The sequence below is a fragment of the Platalea leucorodia genome (assembly GCF_965183815.1).
Source record: "Platalea leucorodia genome assembly, chromosome: 6".
NCBI classification, from domain to species: Eukaryota; Metazoa; Chordata; class Aves; order Pelecaniformes; family Threskiornithidae; genus Platalea; species Platalea leucorodia.
The window spans coordinates 60,306,667-60,325,386 of NC_138828.1; the positions used below are offsets into that span (position 1 = coordinate 60,306,667).

At 40.1% G+C, this 18,720-nt stretch overlaps 1 protein-coding gene across 3 annotated transcripts in view; it reads left to right on the forward strand.

Annotated features, from left to right (window-relative positions):
* Positions 1–18,720, forward strand: part of APBB2 (amyloid beta precursor protein binding family B member 2) — a gene marked incomplete at its 5' end in the record, with an annotated part of 116,996 nt that overhangs the window by 30,911 nt on the left and 67,365 nt on the right. For 2 of the 3 annotated variants that reach the window (XM_082315230.1, XM_082315232.1), the window contains one exon: positions 16,621–16,829. In XM_082315230.1, coding sequence (XP_082171356.1) covers positions 16,621–16,829 — 209 coding nt within the window. The remainder of the gene's footprint in view (positions 1–16,620; positions 16,830–18,720) is intronic. The other variant, XM_082315231.1, reaches the window with a different exon arrangement.

Sequence of the window (18,720 nt, forward strand, 5' to 3'; positions counted from 1 at the left end):
CTGACTGGAGCCTAGAGCTCACTTTTACAGGAGTTACAGAGGTGATGGTTTCATTTTGTACATCACCAGATAGTACATCAGCTTCCAAGAATGGCTGTATCCAGGAGACCTTAGGCTCATGTAGTTCTTTATGGGTTGCCTCTGACAGTGGTCAGTAGCAGAAACTTATGCGAGCAATAAAAACAAAAAACAGGGCTAGCATAAAGTGGTCCTCCCCCTATTATATCTTTTTCACTTTCAGCAATTGGTGGTTTTAGGGCTTTCAGACTTAGTATGTCATTCATATTATCTTCTTTAATTGCTCTTGATAGACTTTTGTAACATGAATTTATTTAATCATTTTTGGTCTCATTTGTATTTCTGGCATCCACAACATCCTGTGACCATGAGCTCCGTAATTTAATTATGTGTTCTATGAAAAAGTACTTCCCTTTGTTATAAAATTGCTCTCCAGTAATTTCATTAGGTGCCCATTGCTTTTCTGTTATAGAAAGTAGTAAATAACAGTGAATGATCATTTCCTTCCCATCCTTGCCTTCTTCCCACCATTCATGATTTTACAGATTTCTGTGACATCCTTCCCTCCTCCCTGTCATGCCTTTTCCAAGCTCGAGAGTCCTACTACACTCAATGTCTCTGCCTGCAGAAGCAGTGTTGTCTATGTCTTTTCTAGTTCTGCTACGGCCATTTTTATAACAGGGCCTGTGGCAGTGCACACACTAGTCCTGTGACAGTTCAACTCTACAATAAAGCAGTAGGCATAAGGATTTTTGTCTTGCTCTGAGTTCCTAACATATAACTTTTTCAACTGCCAGTGAGTACTAAGCTGCTATTTTCAAAGAACTCGATGACCTTGATCCTTCCAGAGTGGCAAAAGATAATTAATTGCCTGCCATTGTATATGAGGTTTTTAAGTAGCGGATCTGAAGAGCAACAAGAAATGAATAAAAACCAGGAGATGGGCATCTGTGTGGTGAAGGAAACTGAAAAGTGAAGGCTGTGCATTAGAAAAACAGCTCTTGAAACCATGTGTGTCCTAGTCCTGTAGGACCTCTTTGCAGTCTTTTGTTTTTGCACAGCAAAACAGGTAAATGCAAATCTAGAAAGGGAAGTCTTCTCATCTTGTGTAACTGTGGTTTTCCTGCTTCCCAAGACCACCTGCAGCCCTTTGGCATGTCACAAATTGTAACGTTTTCACCAAAGATGAGATGCTGTTTTCAGCTGAGGGAAGGACCATGCTGTTGCTTGTGTATCTCATGTTTTACTGTTTGTGACAACTTGTGATGGTAGTCAGCTCTGTCTTTTCCGTGGTGCTAATAGATCTCAATGGCTCGTGGTACATCATATACTGGAGATTGTTTGTGTATTGTGTTACTGTGCTTTGGCACGTTTACGTTCTTATCAAGCAGGTGTTTGTTTTGAGGGAGATTCTAGCTCTGGTTTCACAATAAAGGAAACTTTTGAGGTTGTTATATTTTGGGCATATGCAGCTTTAAGGAGAGTTTGTCCTCAAGTTTTCAAGGCAAGTAGCCTTTTTGCTAATAGACTTTGAATCAAAGGCAGTGCTAATTGCAAGTGAAATTCTGTTGTGGTTCTGCAGAATTGTAAAATTAATCCATCCCTTTTTCTCTCTCAACTGATTGTCTGGCATAGGACTCCAGTTGTTTTGTGTTAGGTTTGTTTCTGGCTACTGTTTGCTAAGTTAGACTTACCAGGATGATCAGTGACACGGCTATTTTTCTGAATTTTCTTCTAATTCTTGTTAGGGGTTATGTTAGAGATACTATTTCTATCTCCTTAAACGTAGATTTCTGTTCTTCAGTTATGTGTATAAATCCATCTCTGTGAAAAATAAATACAAAATTTTAGTGCTGGAGTGCCACGAAGTAGATATGAGAATGAAAATAATGATATTTCTAATGCTAGATGGATGCTTTCAAAGATTATTAACATTTCTGAGTTTGCTTAATACCAGAAGGTATCTGGACAGTATGAATAAAGATGTAATAGAAAGTTTATACCAATGTAGCGATGTGAAATACTTAAATAAACTTCTGGGCTACAAGAGCCCCCTGCTGCGCTATCAGCATGCTTCCCTCTCCCACGGCGGGGTGAAATACACCCAGCTCCCCTGACGCTGGCGTCAGAAGCCCCTGTTCATAAAGCCTTCCTGTTGCAGATGCTATACGTTGTGTTTCATATATGGCTCTATGCATTGTGCAGGAGAAGGCTTAGTTCAAGTGAAGCAAGATTACTTTTGAAAAGGTTAAACTTTTTTTTTTTTTTTTTAAAAAAAAGTCTCAAAGCTTGAAGGCTGGGAAGTGGAGCTGAGTTCACATCTTACAAGGCCTCAACACAGCCTGCAGCTGCCTGATATGCCCGAGCTTCTCCCTTAACATCTTTGTTTGCAGGCAAACTGCAGGCCCTGAGGGCCAATGCGTTGCTTCCTGTGCTTGTGCAATATTTCATGCTTATGCGCCTCTAATGGTAAAAGAGAAGATTTTTGCCATAATAACTTCTTCTCCCTTCCCTTCAGTACTGCAGCAACACGAAATTAATTTGGAGGTGGGAGAACATTAGGGTTTTGGCTTCTATGTTGGAAAAAAAAAAGAGCCTTCAGTTTGTTTTCTAATGCACATCTGATTACAGCTTTAAAGTGGCGAACTAATCCATTATGTAGGTAGTCAAAAGTAACATTCTGGCTTTTACTGATAGTACTAAACTGACTAAATTGGGTAGGATGTGGTAGGAATTACTTTTTTGCCACATCAGGAAGAGCAGCCCTTCATGTGGGACAGAAGGGGACTCTGGCACACGGTGGCTGGTCTCTCTCTGTACACCTTGATTTTGTGGTTGGTGTTTGGGTGCAGGGAGCCTGCACAGATCCCAGGGCGTATGCAGAGTCTGGGCATGACTCCGGGCAAGTTTTTTAATGCATCTCAGACCTCTCCTCCTATCTGTGCCCAGCTTTGTTTTAAAACAGGGCTCGCACTCTCCTGCCTCACAAGGTTGGTGTGAAGATGAAGTCATTGCCGCACTGTGTGTGGAGCCATGTGTCTGCATGGACTGAGGGATGAGCAGAACTTGTGTCTGAGATGGGAAACGGCTCTTCTTGCAGGTTTTGCTTTTTCTTGAAGCACAACATTTCACTTCAGAGAGTAACTCCATTGTAATTTAATTTTATGTTCTATTTTCATTGAATCGTTAAATTCAGAAAAAGGTTTTTCTAATGCATTTGCACAGTGCTGTAAATGAAGTTGTCAAAAAAAAAAAAAGCTATTTTAGTCAAGCCACCATTTGAATTGTATGTCTGTGCCACTGGCCAACTTCACTGGCTTTTAATTAGCCAGTCATATGCACAGAACTCGCTAATGAGCATTTCTATAACATTTCAGACTATATCAATATATTTATGCAGTATGTTCTCCAGAGAAGTACAGTCCTTCCTTTCTGTACAGTCCTTCCTTTCTGTACAGTCCTTCCTTTCTGTACATTGTTCTTTCCTGAAGAACAGTAGGCTTTCCTGAAGCCAGTAGGCTTCATCATATTTTAGATGAAGAAAATTGTAATTTGCCCAGTACCTGACTTTTTATGCAAACTTCTTTTTTCTGCAGTTCCTGTTCTAAAGGGAGAAGAAAATAGTGCCTGCTAGTCAGATTCTTCCATGCTCTAGCTTACTGCTTCTGTCATTCAGATTAGAGAGACATTCACTAATGTCACCTAATTTAAACTATTGAGGCTCTTTCTGTTCCTCAATTGAAACAAATCTGATAGAAAGTGTGGAGTCGAAGCCTGTTGCTGTTCTTTACTACCAGGACTTGATGGCAAGTGTATCATCGCTAACTAAGGGAATAAGATCTGTCCATCTGTCTCTCGTGGCGTGTGTCAAGTTAAGCAGCGCCAGCTACTAGCAGAAGGTCTAAGGGAGACAGGACCCACTGGTGTCTGTCTACAGCCAGTCCCAGCAAAGCGGAGAGTGACAGGTCGGGAGATACTGAACTCTGTAATGTCTGATGCTTGTAAAACGGTTTTAGTTGGAAATACAGCATTATGGTGCAGCAGTTCCTGTGTGAAGAGTTGAGGCTGTCGCGGTGACCGTACTGCTGTATGCTGTACATTGGTGCAGTGTCTCCTCCTGCTCTGCAGGCATCTTGCGTCTTGAAGTCAGAAGAACATCTGTGTTTAACTGCTTTTTGTGTCAGTATTTACAGACTGAATCTTTCTGGTTTGTGTGATTATTCCAGATGATATTTGTTCATTGCCCGAAATGAAATCATTAATGGTCTCTTCTGTGGATGGTTTGACACTAACATACCGATTCACTTTGAGGGGACAGGAGAATCAGGCTCTATATTTTAGTAGAGGAATACATAAATTCAGAGCTGCCGCCAAACTGATTTTCCCTGTTTTTCTGCTAAATGGTTGGCTGCAGTTGCCAAGACAGATAAATTTTGTGGGAGTAAGGAAGGCTGAACTCTATGCATGTGCAAATTGCTTTTCCTGGGCGTGCTGTGCAGTGTGCCTACTGGTGCAACAATGCATGTGCAGGCCTTGCTGTGTAAGTCCAGCAGTCCCTTGGCTGAGATGGCAGTTTAATTTATTCTTTAGACCAGACAAAACCCTTCTTCTAAAACAATACAAGGTAGTTAAATAGGGTATGAACCCAGAATGCAAGATCATGTGCTACAATCCTGCTCTATGTGGGGAAGGGCATGGGAAAAAGAGATGCTATGCCAAAAAAAATACCAGAAAAGCAGATGCAGATTGCTGCTGGACTGTTTTAGCCCTGAAAGCAAACTCACAAGACCATTTTTACTGATTTTCTGATGAGGAAGAAGATACTGCTCTGGATTAATTATTTGTTGCTTAGAGTTCTCCATGGTAAGGAGGTCCCTTGGGCTGTAGTCCCACAATGCGCAGTCACTGTAGATTTAGAGGTAGAGGTAGACTCTGTGTTAAGATTATTATTAAGTAAATGCTTTTGCCACCTAGTGGAAAGAATAAAGAACTAGCATTTCAAATAAGCAAGAAACCCACTAATTCTGGTCATATACAAAGTGTACGTAGAGTAACTCACTTGCTAGAACAGTAGCAAATTATTCTGATTTCTTGTGGAAATTAGATAGTAGAAATCTTCTGAGGTAATAGTGCATTTTGTTCACATAGTATTTGAGGCTGTAAGCACAAAGTTGGTGAACAGGGCATTCATTTGTACACTGCTCTTGCTTGTTTGGGACTCCTTTTCATTCCGTCCTGGAGGGTACCTGCCTGCTCTTACCTGGATCCTGGGCTTGGCTGGTATGCTTTGAATGCCTCTGTGGTGGCTCACTGCCCCCAAGAGTGGGATGGGGAAGAGAACTGGAAGGACAAAAGTGAGAAAAACTCAAGATGAAGACAGCTTAGTGAGTGAAGAAAAAAAAATAGAGAAAACAAGTGATGCAAACACAATCACTGACCACCTCTTGCCAGCAGACCAATGACCAGTCATTCTCTGGCTGGGGGCAGAGTGAGAAACAGAGAAGATCTTGGCCCTACACAAGCACTGCTCAGCAATAGCTAAACCACTGGTGTGTTTTCAACACTTGTTTTGGTCACAAATGTAAAACACAGCACCTTACAGGCTGCTATGAAGAAAATTTAACTTCATCCCAACCAGACCCAGTACAGCCTCTTAGTTGCCCAACTCTCCTAATGTTCATCAGCCTCCTAATCAAGAGATGGAGATCTCATCACACAGTAAAGTTTGTGCAAGAGCTGTAGGATGTGCCTGTGGAAATTAGATTTCAGCACTTTCAGGTAGCAATTCATCAGCCTTTGCTCCAGCTGAGGTGGTCTTTCCTCTATGCCCGCCATTTCATGTTGCCACCACTGCTCCACCTGGTTAAGCAGCCACCCTCCTCCAGGTGGGACGGGTCTTCCTAGAGCCTGGCTTCTTCCTGGCCCACAGCTTCTGCCACAACAGCCCCCTTGAGACACCAGTTCAGGTCACCTCCAAGTCTTCCTTCCTTCCTTTGCTGGACTCCGCTTGTTTTGTGGCTGGATGGTTTTGGATGGTAAACAAGCTAATCCTCTTATTCTCACCTGGTTTTGGCCCATTTTCCTGGAAGGAGCACGCGGACCTTTCCTCACGGTCTTCCTGTGGTACTTTTCCCCACTGCTGTTGCTATTAGTATCAACTCCTGTAAACGCAAGCTGCAGTGCTGGTTTCTCATGGCTTCACCTCTGGACCTCGGGCTGCACTGCCCCTGAGCAGACACCTCACAGAGCCCTGAAATTCTCCCACTTAAGCAGGACAGGTAGTACCATCCTGAGTACTCATCCAGGGCTGTCATCAACAGTTCTTCTGAACTTCTCTCCTGAACTCACTTGCCCTTGGTTTTCTTTAGTTATTGTGCTAGTACTTTGGTCCTTATGTCAATAGCTTGGGGTTTGGTGGTTGAAAGGGAGAAACCAGGACATCAAAACAAGTGGGTTTAGTGGTGTGGGTTTTTTCCTGAATGTTGACAAATCTGCTTTCCTCTCTCTTCCTTAAGATCAATCATCTCTGCTTGAACGCCTTGTATGCCTGTAGTAACTCATGACTTATACAGCAGGATGAAGATCACATCACATGAAGAAAATAGTACAGGCGATTCATCCCAGGCTTCCTTAGGATTTTTAAGAAGTCAGTCTTTTCTGATTATGGTTTATGTTACAGGTGGTCAAAAGGGCAATTCATTTTGGCACAGATTGTGTCTGGTTACGTGTATGCCTATAAATCCCACATTTCAGCACTTTTTCCTGGAACCTGTTTGAGAATCTTCCTTTCACAAAATGCATGCGGCTGGTTCAGGGATTCGGCGAGGAAGATGACAGGGTTGTCATGACAACCAGTTGCATACTGTGAGAAAAGATGATGCAAATGACCAGCTTCTGGCTGTTTATCACTCCTCGTTGAGTAATGTTCCCCAAATTAGACAGACTTGTCTGATTTATAATTACTTGTCCTAGTGGCTTGCATTTTTGCTGCATTTGTTTCTGAGATAGCATTCATGCTTCTTGCAGTGATGCTTAGGCAAGGCTACCTGCTGACCATCATTGTTGTGAATTATGAGGGTAGGTGGTACCGTTGATTATGCTGTAGTGCATGCAAAGTGAGGAGAAAATTTGTCTTTGGGGTCATCTTTTGTTAAACCTGAGCAACTTAAACTTGCACATTGAGCCCACTACAGGAAATAAATGGGATAAAAACATTCAGGGCCTGTGTTCTTTTTATTGTGCTGTTTAATGGAGAGTGCTCCTTTGGTTTTGTTTGCCTTTGCTCATTAATACAATATGTCTTCCCCTCCCTTCCGATACCTGCCTTGATCTTCAGTGTGTATATGGGGTGGGGGAATACACTCCTGTTAGGATCAAATCCTGGATCTGCTAAAGTCATTGGGATCTTCTCAAGAAGGTTAAGTGTCTGTGATTTTCTTTTCCTTTGGTTTTGCTTTTCTTTAGGCCCAGAAGGCAGAAGGAAAACATTTTTATTTCAAGATTTTGGAAGTTCAGAAGAGGAAAAAAACACTTTTCCTCATCCCTTTCATTTTTAATAAAACCTTTTTATCCTCCTGTCTTCCCAGCTCCTTTCTTGTGCTTCCCCTTGTGTTCCCAGAAGGATGGCATCTGTAACACACACATGCCATTGTGGGCCAGCTCTCTCCTTATGCTTCATTCCAGCAATGAAGCAAGCCATCAGATTTGAAGCTAGTGGTTTCCCATTGCTGCCCGACAACATGTTGTTGGATCCTGTTGCTATCCCATTCTTTGTAATTTTTGGCATAGGAAACTTTGCTGCAAATCTCTTATTTACAAACAAGATGCTTTGCAGTTTGAAATCCTTCATTTACACTGTGCATCCACTGCTGGAATGTGAGCAGTGGGAGGGCCAGAGACCGATAGGTGCATTTACAGATTTATTATTGGCCAGATTACTTTTCTAGATTTGGAATATTCTGAACGTGTCCCTGTTTGGACCATCGTCCTTCCAGCCTGGACACCGAACACTCCTTTTCAGTTAACTTTTCACTGTGGAAATACACTTTCGAGACAGTGGTAGATAATCAAAGTCTAGATCAAATCCTGTGTTTGGATGGTATCCCTTTTCTTCAGAGGATCTTTACAGGAGAAAAATTGTTACAAAAGAGTACTAAGAATTGAGATAACTAAGCTAGGTGTAAAAAAAAAAAAAAGTGAGTTCTCCCATCTTTGTCTCTGTAGAGTATGAACATTTTATTTCCTAACCTATTTAGATAATGTAGATCAAGTACTCACAAGTATTGTTGAGCCTTGCAGACAGGTGGTCTCACCTGGTCGTTCTACCACCGTGCAGTGGAAGGAGTCCTCCTTAACTGGAAAGACTGACTGAAAATCAGGCTCCACTCCAGTGGAGCTGCATTTGCATCAGACGGAGACTGCTGCTGCTTCCAAATAGGGGAAATGAGGCCTGTATGTAGAAATGAATCCCTTAAAAAGCAAAGCGCATATGTCCCTTTAATGATGCAATGATACCTTCTTTCAGATTTCCCTGAATATATTTTCTGTCTTAGTATGAGTCTACCTTGGTGCTCTTCCCGAATTTTCAAAAAAAAAAAAAAAAAAAGCTTTTAAACTGAAGTAACGCAGTTGAAATTGTCCTGTGTCATAAGTTGTAGTACTGTGCACCTCCCAGGTACGGAATTTCCAGCACTGTGATGGCTCCGTACAGCACTTTTACAGTCTCTGATTTGAAGTCACATATGCTGCCAACCTCAAGCCCTTTGGGACTGCAGTTCCTCCTACTGAAGAGTACTTTTCTTGGCCACAATTTGATGCCCTAGCCATGTTGGCTGGTGGGATTTGTTTTTACCTAAAGAAGAGCTGTGCATCCAAAATACATGTTTTTTTCCAAGTAAATCTCCCAGTTCAATACAAAATTTATTGCATTAGACCCATCACCTTGCTTAAGAGTATTTGTTCAGGAAGTACGTCTGCTTAGCCTTTAATGAACTAGGTTTGAGGCTCTGGTTCCCTCATGCACAAGGACTTAAGCAGGGACACGCTGACAGTTCTGTCTCTGTCCCCAATACCTTGCTTGTCATCGCCACCAAGTTCTCTTTGAAGTGGAGATAACACCTAGTTGCTGGTTTTATCCATTTTTGTTTAGTTTATCTAAAGGAAAGCAGAAAGTTTATTACAGTCTATTTTAAATTTTATTTTTTGTTCTCATGCAGTTTCCTTGCTGGTACGTTTTCCCTTGAGGTATTTATTCTTGAGGTATCTAGCTTTTCTTTCTATCACATAAGGTGATCTTTTTCTTCCAGTCCCAAGTAACGTGTAAATACACTGGTCATCTTCCGCTACCTTACCTACAGGAATGGAAGAAGCTAGGTCATGCTCCTTCCAGACAGGAGTGTTGAGATTTGTTATTGAAATGATATGGTATATTTCTAGTCTTTATCGAGAAAAGATCTTGATTTATTTAATTTAGCACCAGCACAATGTCATACAGTCAGATTTTAGTACTGGACTGGTGATGGACCAACTTATGACAGTGGCGGGTGGAGTATTTGGCTTGTTTGATGCTGATAAATACAGACTTTGCTAAGGATGATGGAGATAGTGCTTTACTAGTTAATGCAGTTTGGTCCATAAGAAATCAAGCATCTTGCTAATATTCATCCATTCCACTTTTTTTATAGCACCGGGTCAACCTGAATTGAACATTTTACTTTGGTGTAGTTCTTTCTAAAAAAAAAAAGATAAGTAATTATTGTCTCAAAACATGAACACAACTTATTCTTAAATTAAAATACATTGTGCTGTACCTTTGCATTCCTGCTCTTCCAGAAAGGGCCTCCAGAGATCCTGCCATTTTCTTTCCATCTGTATTTGTTTCTAAATGATTGCCTTTGGTCTTCAGTGAAAGGGATTTCTAACTGCGCCTGCAGAAGAAAGCCTGAACTAGTTAAAAGCTGCTTCAGCTTCATGGCAGTTAATCTCTCTAATTATGAAATATCCACAAATTACACCAACAGAGAATGCTGCCAACATAGTCAGGAATGACAGCTGGAAAACTGCATTGTGCTTAAATACAGGGTGTACTTTTGCACCTGTTGTGATGCCACCGATACGACCTGCGCTTTGTGATTTTTGACATTGTCTTACACAGGGTGCCTGTTACGGTTTGTGGCATTGCAAAATGATGGAAAAATAAATGGCCTCCATTTACTGCACAAGTTTGTCTGCTCTGAAAGATCCTGCTGAATGCTGTAGTTTTAATTTCTATTTAATTGAAAAAGGGCTAAAGAGTGATTTGTAATGGCAGCAATTCGATTACTATCCTTTCCCCTGAAACAGCAATAAAATGGGAAAAATACTAGTTTTGCCAAAAAGCTTGGTCACCGATTACATGTGCTCTTCAGTGAATTATTTATATTATTACCATCTCTTTTCAGTATCATAACACTATTTTCCTAGATCAGCCTCAGATAGTAAAATAACTTGAACTTGAAATAAAAATATTAATACTAAAATTTCTAATTATTATGCCAAACTTAGTATCTGAACTATAGCTACAGCATGGAATTTATCACTGCTCAGGTAACTGGCAGAGGTGGACATTTGGAGAAGGGAGTTACAAACAGCGATATATTACATTATATTGTCTTTATCCAGTCCTCTTTAGAATACAAAATGTGTTCACAAAGCTCTCCTAGCCAGAATTACCAGTTAAATATGGCTGTGTTTATGGTTTTGTGGAGGTATATCTCTGTTGCTAGTTGTTTCAAAAGAGTGAATTAATAGTTTCATTTTGTGTAATAGACTTTATTTTTCCAGTGTTTTTGAAGTTTTAACTGCTCTCCTCAGTTATGGTGATACCAGGATGAAGGCTGTATTTTTCTATTACAGGCTCTGTTTCAGCCATTCAGACAAAAATTCAGACACAAAACATTCAGACACATTTCTGAGTGAAACTTGACCAGACAATTTCAGCAAGTGGGAATCTTGTCAGACTGTTTTACTCCTTTGTACATTTATTAAAAATGGAAACAACTATTCATACCTTTTAATAAAGTAAATCTTTGGTACTTTTCTAAAGACTTACTGGCTTTTTGTGAGTTAGTTGTTTATTTTAATTTTTAAAGTCAAATGATGAACATAAATTCCCTGTTTGATTTTAAAAGGGAATGGTAAGGCATTGCAGGCGCTGCCCCTCCCCTTGGGCTCTTGCTTCTGATTATTTCATGTTTTTCATCATTTTCCCATTCTTTTAAACATGTTCCTATCATCACTGTGCTGCTGAGTCTCTGAAGAGATGAAGTGGAGGCTGCATGGTGGGATGCAGCAAGAGGATTCCTCTCTCTGAGTTCTGCAGAGACCAGTGCCAAAGGTTTTTGGGAAGCAGCCCTGTGCCCCATCGTGTTGGACCCTGTAAGAAGGGACTATGGCACCAACTCTAAGCAAGCTTTAGGTAGAGGGAAAGATCTGGTTTCCCGAGGGACTTGGCAGGAAGGTGGTGGAGGCAGGAAAGCCCAGTAAAGTCCACTCTGTGTTTTTCAGTTTTCCTCAGATGACGTTGGCTTCTTACCTTAAATCACATCTTTCATCTTTTGATGTAATCTTCCATTTTAGTCCTCAAAATCTTCTACCACGTCTCTTTTACTGTAATGTTTTTTCGCTAGCGTTGTCCCATGCTTCTTCCATAATAACATCCCCATGAATAGCCAGTTTGGAGATCTTCCCCATACAAACAAGGCTTTAGTCTTCTGTCTTTAGTGAGGCAAAACTCCAGCTGGAAAATATCAGTCCTCCCTCTCTGACCTGTCCTTTCACGTGAATCTGCCTGCAGAAGACCAGCTGTGAACTTCTAACTATGTTGACCTTTAAGCTGGTAGCGCTGCATTTCAGAAGTCGGGTGGTGACAGCTCACACTTATCTTGGGCAGATTTCCAGGTAGCAGCTTGCTGATGAGGAATCGCCGGCATGTCCATGCCAATGTGGGCAGATGTGGAATGATAGTTGGCCTGCCTCACTAACGACAGCTCTGATGCACCTCGTGTTTGGGCAGGGATAGAAAGTGAGGTGAAGGATCAGCTGCAAGCTGGCTGCCCAGTCTCCTGTGGTGAGCGCTGACTTTGGACTTCATCTCCGAGTGTATGTAGGCAGTGGAGCCACACTGTTCAGTAAGGTCTTTCTCCCGAAAGTGAGAAGGCTTTCAAGGGTCTGCAGTGCTGTGTAAATCTGCATGATGCCTGGGTAAAGATATACCTCATTCCTATGCAGAGTTTTGAATCAGTTACATCTTAAAATGGTCTTTCCAGTGATAAGAATCTGAGTCTTTCTTGCTGTAGAAAGACAAGTTATACAGATAATATGAATCTCAAGTTTCTTAAAGAAACCCAGTGTCTGCTTTCTCATACAGCTTAGTTACAGTGTCTCTCTTTTATTCTAGTTCAGTATTGCTTTTCTTACTCCTGTTGCTTTATGCATTTTATATAAGAAATGTCTTACATTACAGCCTTTCAGGAGATCATGGTTTACTGTAATGCACATGGTAGGTAAACCAACCCCAATACAAAATGATACATTCTTTTTGTGAATCATGCTCTAGTTTTCTGTAGTAAGGTATGCTTTCCGTATTACCAGAGCAATAATACTTTCAAAACCAGAAGCTTCATGGGCAACCATGTGGTCCTGATTCATTGACCTTTCATCAACAAATCAGTGAAGAGCAGCACAGAAAGGCCAGGAGATGCCAGGTAGAACTTCACCTTCTGGGAATGACTGGGAGGGAATTGGAGAAAAGTTCCTGATGACCATAAATCGTCTGCCACTGAGAAAGCATGAAGGGCTTAGTCATCCACAGACCAGAAGGAACCATTTCCATGTAATGTTTTTTACCTCTAAAACCTTGCAGACATAAGAGGAGTTCTCAATTTCAGATGAAGAAGTCCAGTGGTTCAGTTCTGTTTCCTCTTGGGTTTGTTTCATGCAAGTTGTTTGATGCCATGTCGACAGAATTGGATTGATTTACAGATCATAGAAGCATTTAGATTGGAAAAGACCTTTAAGATCATCAAGTCCAACCGTAAACCTAACACTGCCAACTCCACCACTAAACCATGTTCCTAAGGGCCATGTCTGCACGTTTGATACCTGCTTCTTTTTTCCATGTCTTGTGGCTGTCACTTTCTCTTCTACAAAAGACTGGGATTGAAAAGGCCATTGATTGTAACAGGATATATATATATCAGTGTGGTGCCTTCATTTTGTTCTGAGCTCCAAACACTGCCCTGATAAAGGACCATTCTTATGCTGGCCCATGCAACAAAAATTAGATACTTTGACTCAATGTCATGGCATTGAACGGGGTCTTTCAAATTCAGAGGAAAATTATTTCACTACCTGTAATTGCATATTCAAATAAAGAAAAGCCATTGGTGTCCTGTAGTAGGCCTCTGATGCCACAAGCACATTCATCTGTCCTGTCAGATTTCGTATGTTGACTCTTACTTTTTTATCTTTCTTGTGCTGGTATCTCTTGCAATGGTTCATTACCTTTGACTTGCATGCTGAGTGCTTTCATCTGTTAGAACAGTCGGTGAACTAGAGAGGTTCTCCAGTTCATGCCAGTACGAAATCACAGTCTGAGAACACGTTATCCCTGACAGTGCGTCCGATCCGGAGGTGTGTTCACAAATGGGCTGGGGGACACAAACATTTCATTTCTTTTAAAGTAGGTTTGCATAGCTAACACGAGGAATGGTGTTTCAGTATGAACACGTGCAATCTGGCACTCTCCTGTTCAGCCCTGCTTCTCAGATGGTCTGAGGTCAGTACCTCTGCACAAGGAGTACCCAGACACCAGCAATGTGCATCTTGTACACAGACGTAAATCATAGTCGTTTTCTGTGGACAATGCAGTTCTTTGAAAGTCCTGAGCTGTATTAATTGAAAAAAAATCTGAAATTTAATTCCTATTTCATCTCTGAGCATATGTGAACATATTTTGATGTATTTATTTTTGCCAATGGATAAATTTTGAAAGTAAATTAATTACTTAGGTGATATTTTCTTATCCCAGAGTGCTCCCAGCTGTTTTAAGTGATTTCCTTCCAAGTATTCATTCACATACAAGGTAATTTCTTCTCTTCTAACTAAATGCTGCAGAAATGTTGTTGTTTTAAGTCTCTAGGTTAACAATTTTCTTTCTGCTGTGAGTTTTGTCTGCTTTTACTTCAAAGTAATTTATGTTCAGGTCTTTCTGGTACTGTGTGTCATGACAACAATAAATAACAGTATGTTGGTTCTTCTGCATCTTTGGTTGATTGGTTTGAATGGAGTATTTAATGCAGCCACACCATAACACTTTGCTAACTTGTATATTTAAATACGTGCGTACACATACATATGCATGTATAGCAAGGATTAAAGCAGTTATTCTCTTCTCTTAAAGTGAAGAGAATAACATTTCAAGTCCTGGCAATGATGAAGTATGGTTGTTTAATACTGTAAACTGTATGAACTTGAACTGATCTGAAGCTTTGTCTCTCTACATAATAAAAGCTTATTATTTTCCTATTTCGGTATGCATTGAAAGGCCCAATACGTAACTTTTATGAACACTGACATTATTGTGATATTTTGGACTTTTATAAAGCAGTTTAAAAAATTAAATTTACCCATGTGTATCTGGACTTGCAGGTGTTGCCACGCATACTTCAGTGTGATGTTTAGATATTTGGTGTTTGCACGTCACTTTTTGCATGATGTGGTCAGACTATTGACCATGTTTTGATTTTGTTTTCCTTTTATGTGGTTGAGAAGAGTGCAGCGGAGTTGTTCAGTTGGAAAATAAAAATGGGCAAGGGTGAAGATGAATGGGCTTTAAAACATATAAGACCTTGGAGTCAGGAACTACATACTTGAATGCAGTAGAGGCTACATTGGGGGACATTTAGAGGAGAGTGTTTAGAATATTTGGGAATTTCTGGAACTGATTATATGAATGGTGCTGATGTCAGATATTGGGCCATGGGTGAGGCTCATTATTGAATTTAAGTATAATGATATTGTCTAGTTTTTCTTTTGCAGAATTTGCTCACATTACTCCTCAAGTGGTAAATCAGTAACTTAAGAACTCTAAGTGGCTTTGGGGAAGAAATAGTCTGGTTTGTGCCATGGAGTTTAAGAGTTATTTCAAGTTATCATGCATTTGTGTGTGTGTGTTTATGTGCATAAATGTGGGTAGCAGAAATGAGAGAGATTCAGAAATAAGCAACTGTGATAAAACACCTAGTAAGAGGGTTGAGCATAGACTAACAAGAAAGTTTTAATTCAGAAAAGGGATTAACAGCAACACAACAACAGGTTAATCATCTGTTGTCCACCAAAGGTGTTTTGAGGACTGTCTTTGAAGGTTGGAAACAAGTTGCCAGACTACATGAGCTGCAGGTTATTGGTATGGTGCTTCCTTTATTCTTTTCTTTTTTTTCTTTTTTTTTTTTTTTTTTTTTTCTTTTCTCTTGCTAGCTCAATTCACTGTGCTGGTGTCAGCCTTCATCATGTCTGCTCAAGTGCTGGTGGAAACATCAGTGCGAGAGGTTACTTGTTTCTCCCCGCAGCTTGATGGTCCTTGAAGTAGACCATAGCAGCTGGTTAATAGCACGTACCATAATGACACCACCAAAGCAGTTTAGCTGGCAAGTTTAGAAGAGCACTGGCTCCCTTCCCAGCCTCTGGGAAGCATGTATCCAGCAGAAGGTAACTGCCCCTGCTGCGGTACAGCTGGTTTGCACATAGGTGTTGCCCCTGCCTTTCTGTAAAGCACTGCATGCTCTCCACTGGTGACATCTCTTATATGCATCTGTAATCCTATGTAAATCTGGGAATGTCTCTAATTACAATATGAATTGCTGGCGCATTCTTAAGTTAGTAGGAGGTTTGTCAGTAGAGCCTGTATTTCATCTCTGCGTTGGCACTGTGGATGAGGTTTTGATTTTTTCCTACCCCGTTATAAAACCAATTGAAAACAGCATGTTTGTTTGTGACAGTTGGGGTGTGTGTAAAATGATCTCTCAGTTCTTTTGTTCTCATCGTTTTGAACAAGCAGTCTTTTAGATGCTGTAAGTAAACCCAGTACGGGTTGTTTGATGGGGGAGGGGGTGTGTTCTGTCTTGATAAGCTGACTTTGATTAGCAGAAGTATATGCTCTGCTTTCATGCATTGAGAAGGGAAGGTGCTGTGCTGAAGAGGACAGAGTACACCACAACTCCAGATTCTTCTTTATGTGCTGTGATTTAATGTACTTGAAGCTAAACCTTATTAGAATAGCTAGTTTATCTGATGGTATTAGATAGCTGCCGTATTAGAACAGCTCTTTGGAAAGTAGTGTACTTTTTTCCTCTCTTTATAGGCCAAGTCAAACGAGGCTTTGTCACCTTACTTTGAGCCTGAATAATTCAGTATGTTTTTCTGGTGTTCATTTACACAGGAACTGTACAACAACAGTACCAGCTGTGCATCACTTGCATCAGGGGCAGACCCATGGAAGAACTGTTCATGTCTTAGTAATATTGATTAATTTTCTTTTTTTTAATTTTTTTTTTCTGTTCCCAGCAGATATATGGAGTGATCATTCATTTCAGACAGACCCAGACTTACCACCTGGCTGGAAAAAAATCAATGACATTGCTGGGATCTACTACTGGCACATACCAACAGGAACAACTCAATGGCAACGTCCCGTGTCCATCCCAACAGATCTCCAGGGCTCACGGAAAGGATCACTTGGTTCCATTACTCCGTCTCCTACTCCAGAAACTGAGGTAACATACTGTGTCTTCTTGTGGGCCGCATACTGTAAAGAAAATTGAAATAACTTTCTGAACTTGCAGGTTGAACTGTTAGCTAAACTGAGTTAGAATATGGGGCCTGATAATATCCCAAAGCATAGCTATTTGTTGATAAGATGTCGTAAGTATCTATTTTCTATGTGCATTTTCTAATGGCTGTGCCTCATGTAACATCCTAAACTTCGGATGTGTAGGATGAAATCAGACATATCTCAAATAAATTAGACAGCCAGTGCCTGATTAATGTGAAACTACTGCAGTTCCGTAGCATGCGCTGAAGCGTTGCTGCATTATGTGGATACAGGATACATAGTTTTGCACATTATAGCAGTCTTTTGGATGGACTCTTTGCATCTTCTTTCTTTTTGGTTCACTTGGTAGGAGTATCACACACAGACATATGAGTCTTCCTTTGAGACACTAGTTTCTTTACAGGGTAGTTTCTATTGAATAAACATCAAGTATTCTCAAGTGTAAGTCTCTCAGCATCCTGCCAGTAGAAAGTATCTGCACAAGTGGATCACTGTGTTGCAGTCAGTCTTTAACTAGAACGAGAAAGAAATGCACTCTCTCTTCCACATGTGCTGAAAGAACAATATGTGGTACTGCCTTTTAAAATATGCCTTTCAGGCACAATCCAGGGAGTTGATTGATGTCATATAAGTAGAAAAATAAAATAAATTATCAGAAAGAAGAGTATGCTTCAAAAAATGCAATCACTTTATTTTGGTATGCTGGGAGGACTTCTATGGAATGAAATACTAATATAAAATCAAACTGTTTCAAAATGAATTCTTTTTCATACTAACTTCGCAGAAGAAGGTCCACAGTTTTATGAAATAAAGGGAAGTCTTTGTACTAGCTTTGAGTTTTGGATCAGGCAATCCTTAGGTTTTATTTTTTTATATTTTTAAAAATGTGTTTAGATATGGCATTTCTTCTGTTCTTGATTTTGTTGATATATTGACCAAAATAACTTAAATGAAAGTTAAGAGGAGTTACGGACATTCAAGCATGTATTACCATCTTGACCCTGAAACTTTTATCCTGTATAGGTGTAAACGTACATTCTTGTTCATTATTTTAGAAAGATTGCTCCCACGTGTTCATAAATGCTACTCATAAGGTTTGCAAACTTGACCACAACATTTCAGTTATGGTTTACATCAGTCAAGCTCCTGTGGAATGTACTGTGCACCAAGCACACTGGAAATTATTTCTGAGAGGGTTCATAACATCAATTGTTATAATTCAGCTAGAAAACAAGAAAAAAAAATCCAAAAATGCTGAATGTAAAGTGCTGCACTTGCTTCCAGTATAAATTCTTGTAATGTACACGTGAGTGATATAACTTCAACATTAAGTATTTTTCTTACTCTAAAATATGGAGAATAGGGCTTTAATTAGTAAGTTATAGATGTCTCTCACAAAAACCCAGAAATCGGTCTGGTTGGTAAATTGCAGAGAGAAAATGCATATATTCATTTCAAATATTTTTCTACCTCTGTTTAAAATGTCTTTACAGTGAAAATTTCAGACCTGCTGGTAACATGATAGATGTACCTTTAATCTTTCACAATTTTGTGTGCTTTAAATGAAGAATAGTTTGTGATTATAAATAATGATCGTTAATTCTCAGCAGCATCATGGAGAATATGAAATGTATGAGTTACAATAATACAGATTTTAATACAGTGTAGATATATTAAGGCATTTGAGGAGTCATTGTAAAATGCCATGTATGTGAGTACGTAGTAGGCTCATCTAGGTTTTGATATGGCAGTTCTGCTTCAGCAAGGAATTTGATCCAGCGAAGATTTATGCATATGCAGTTCTGTGGCAGCATCAAGACCATATACTGTAG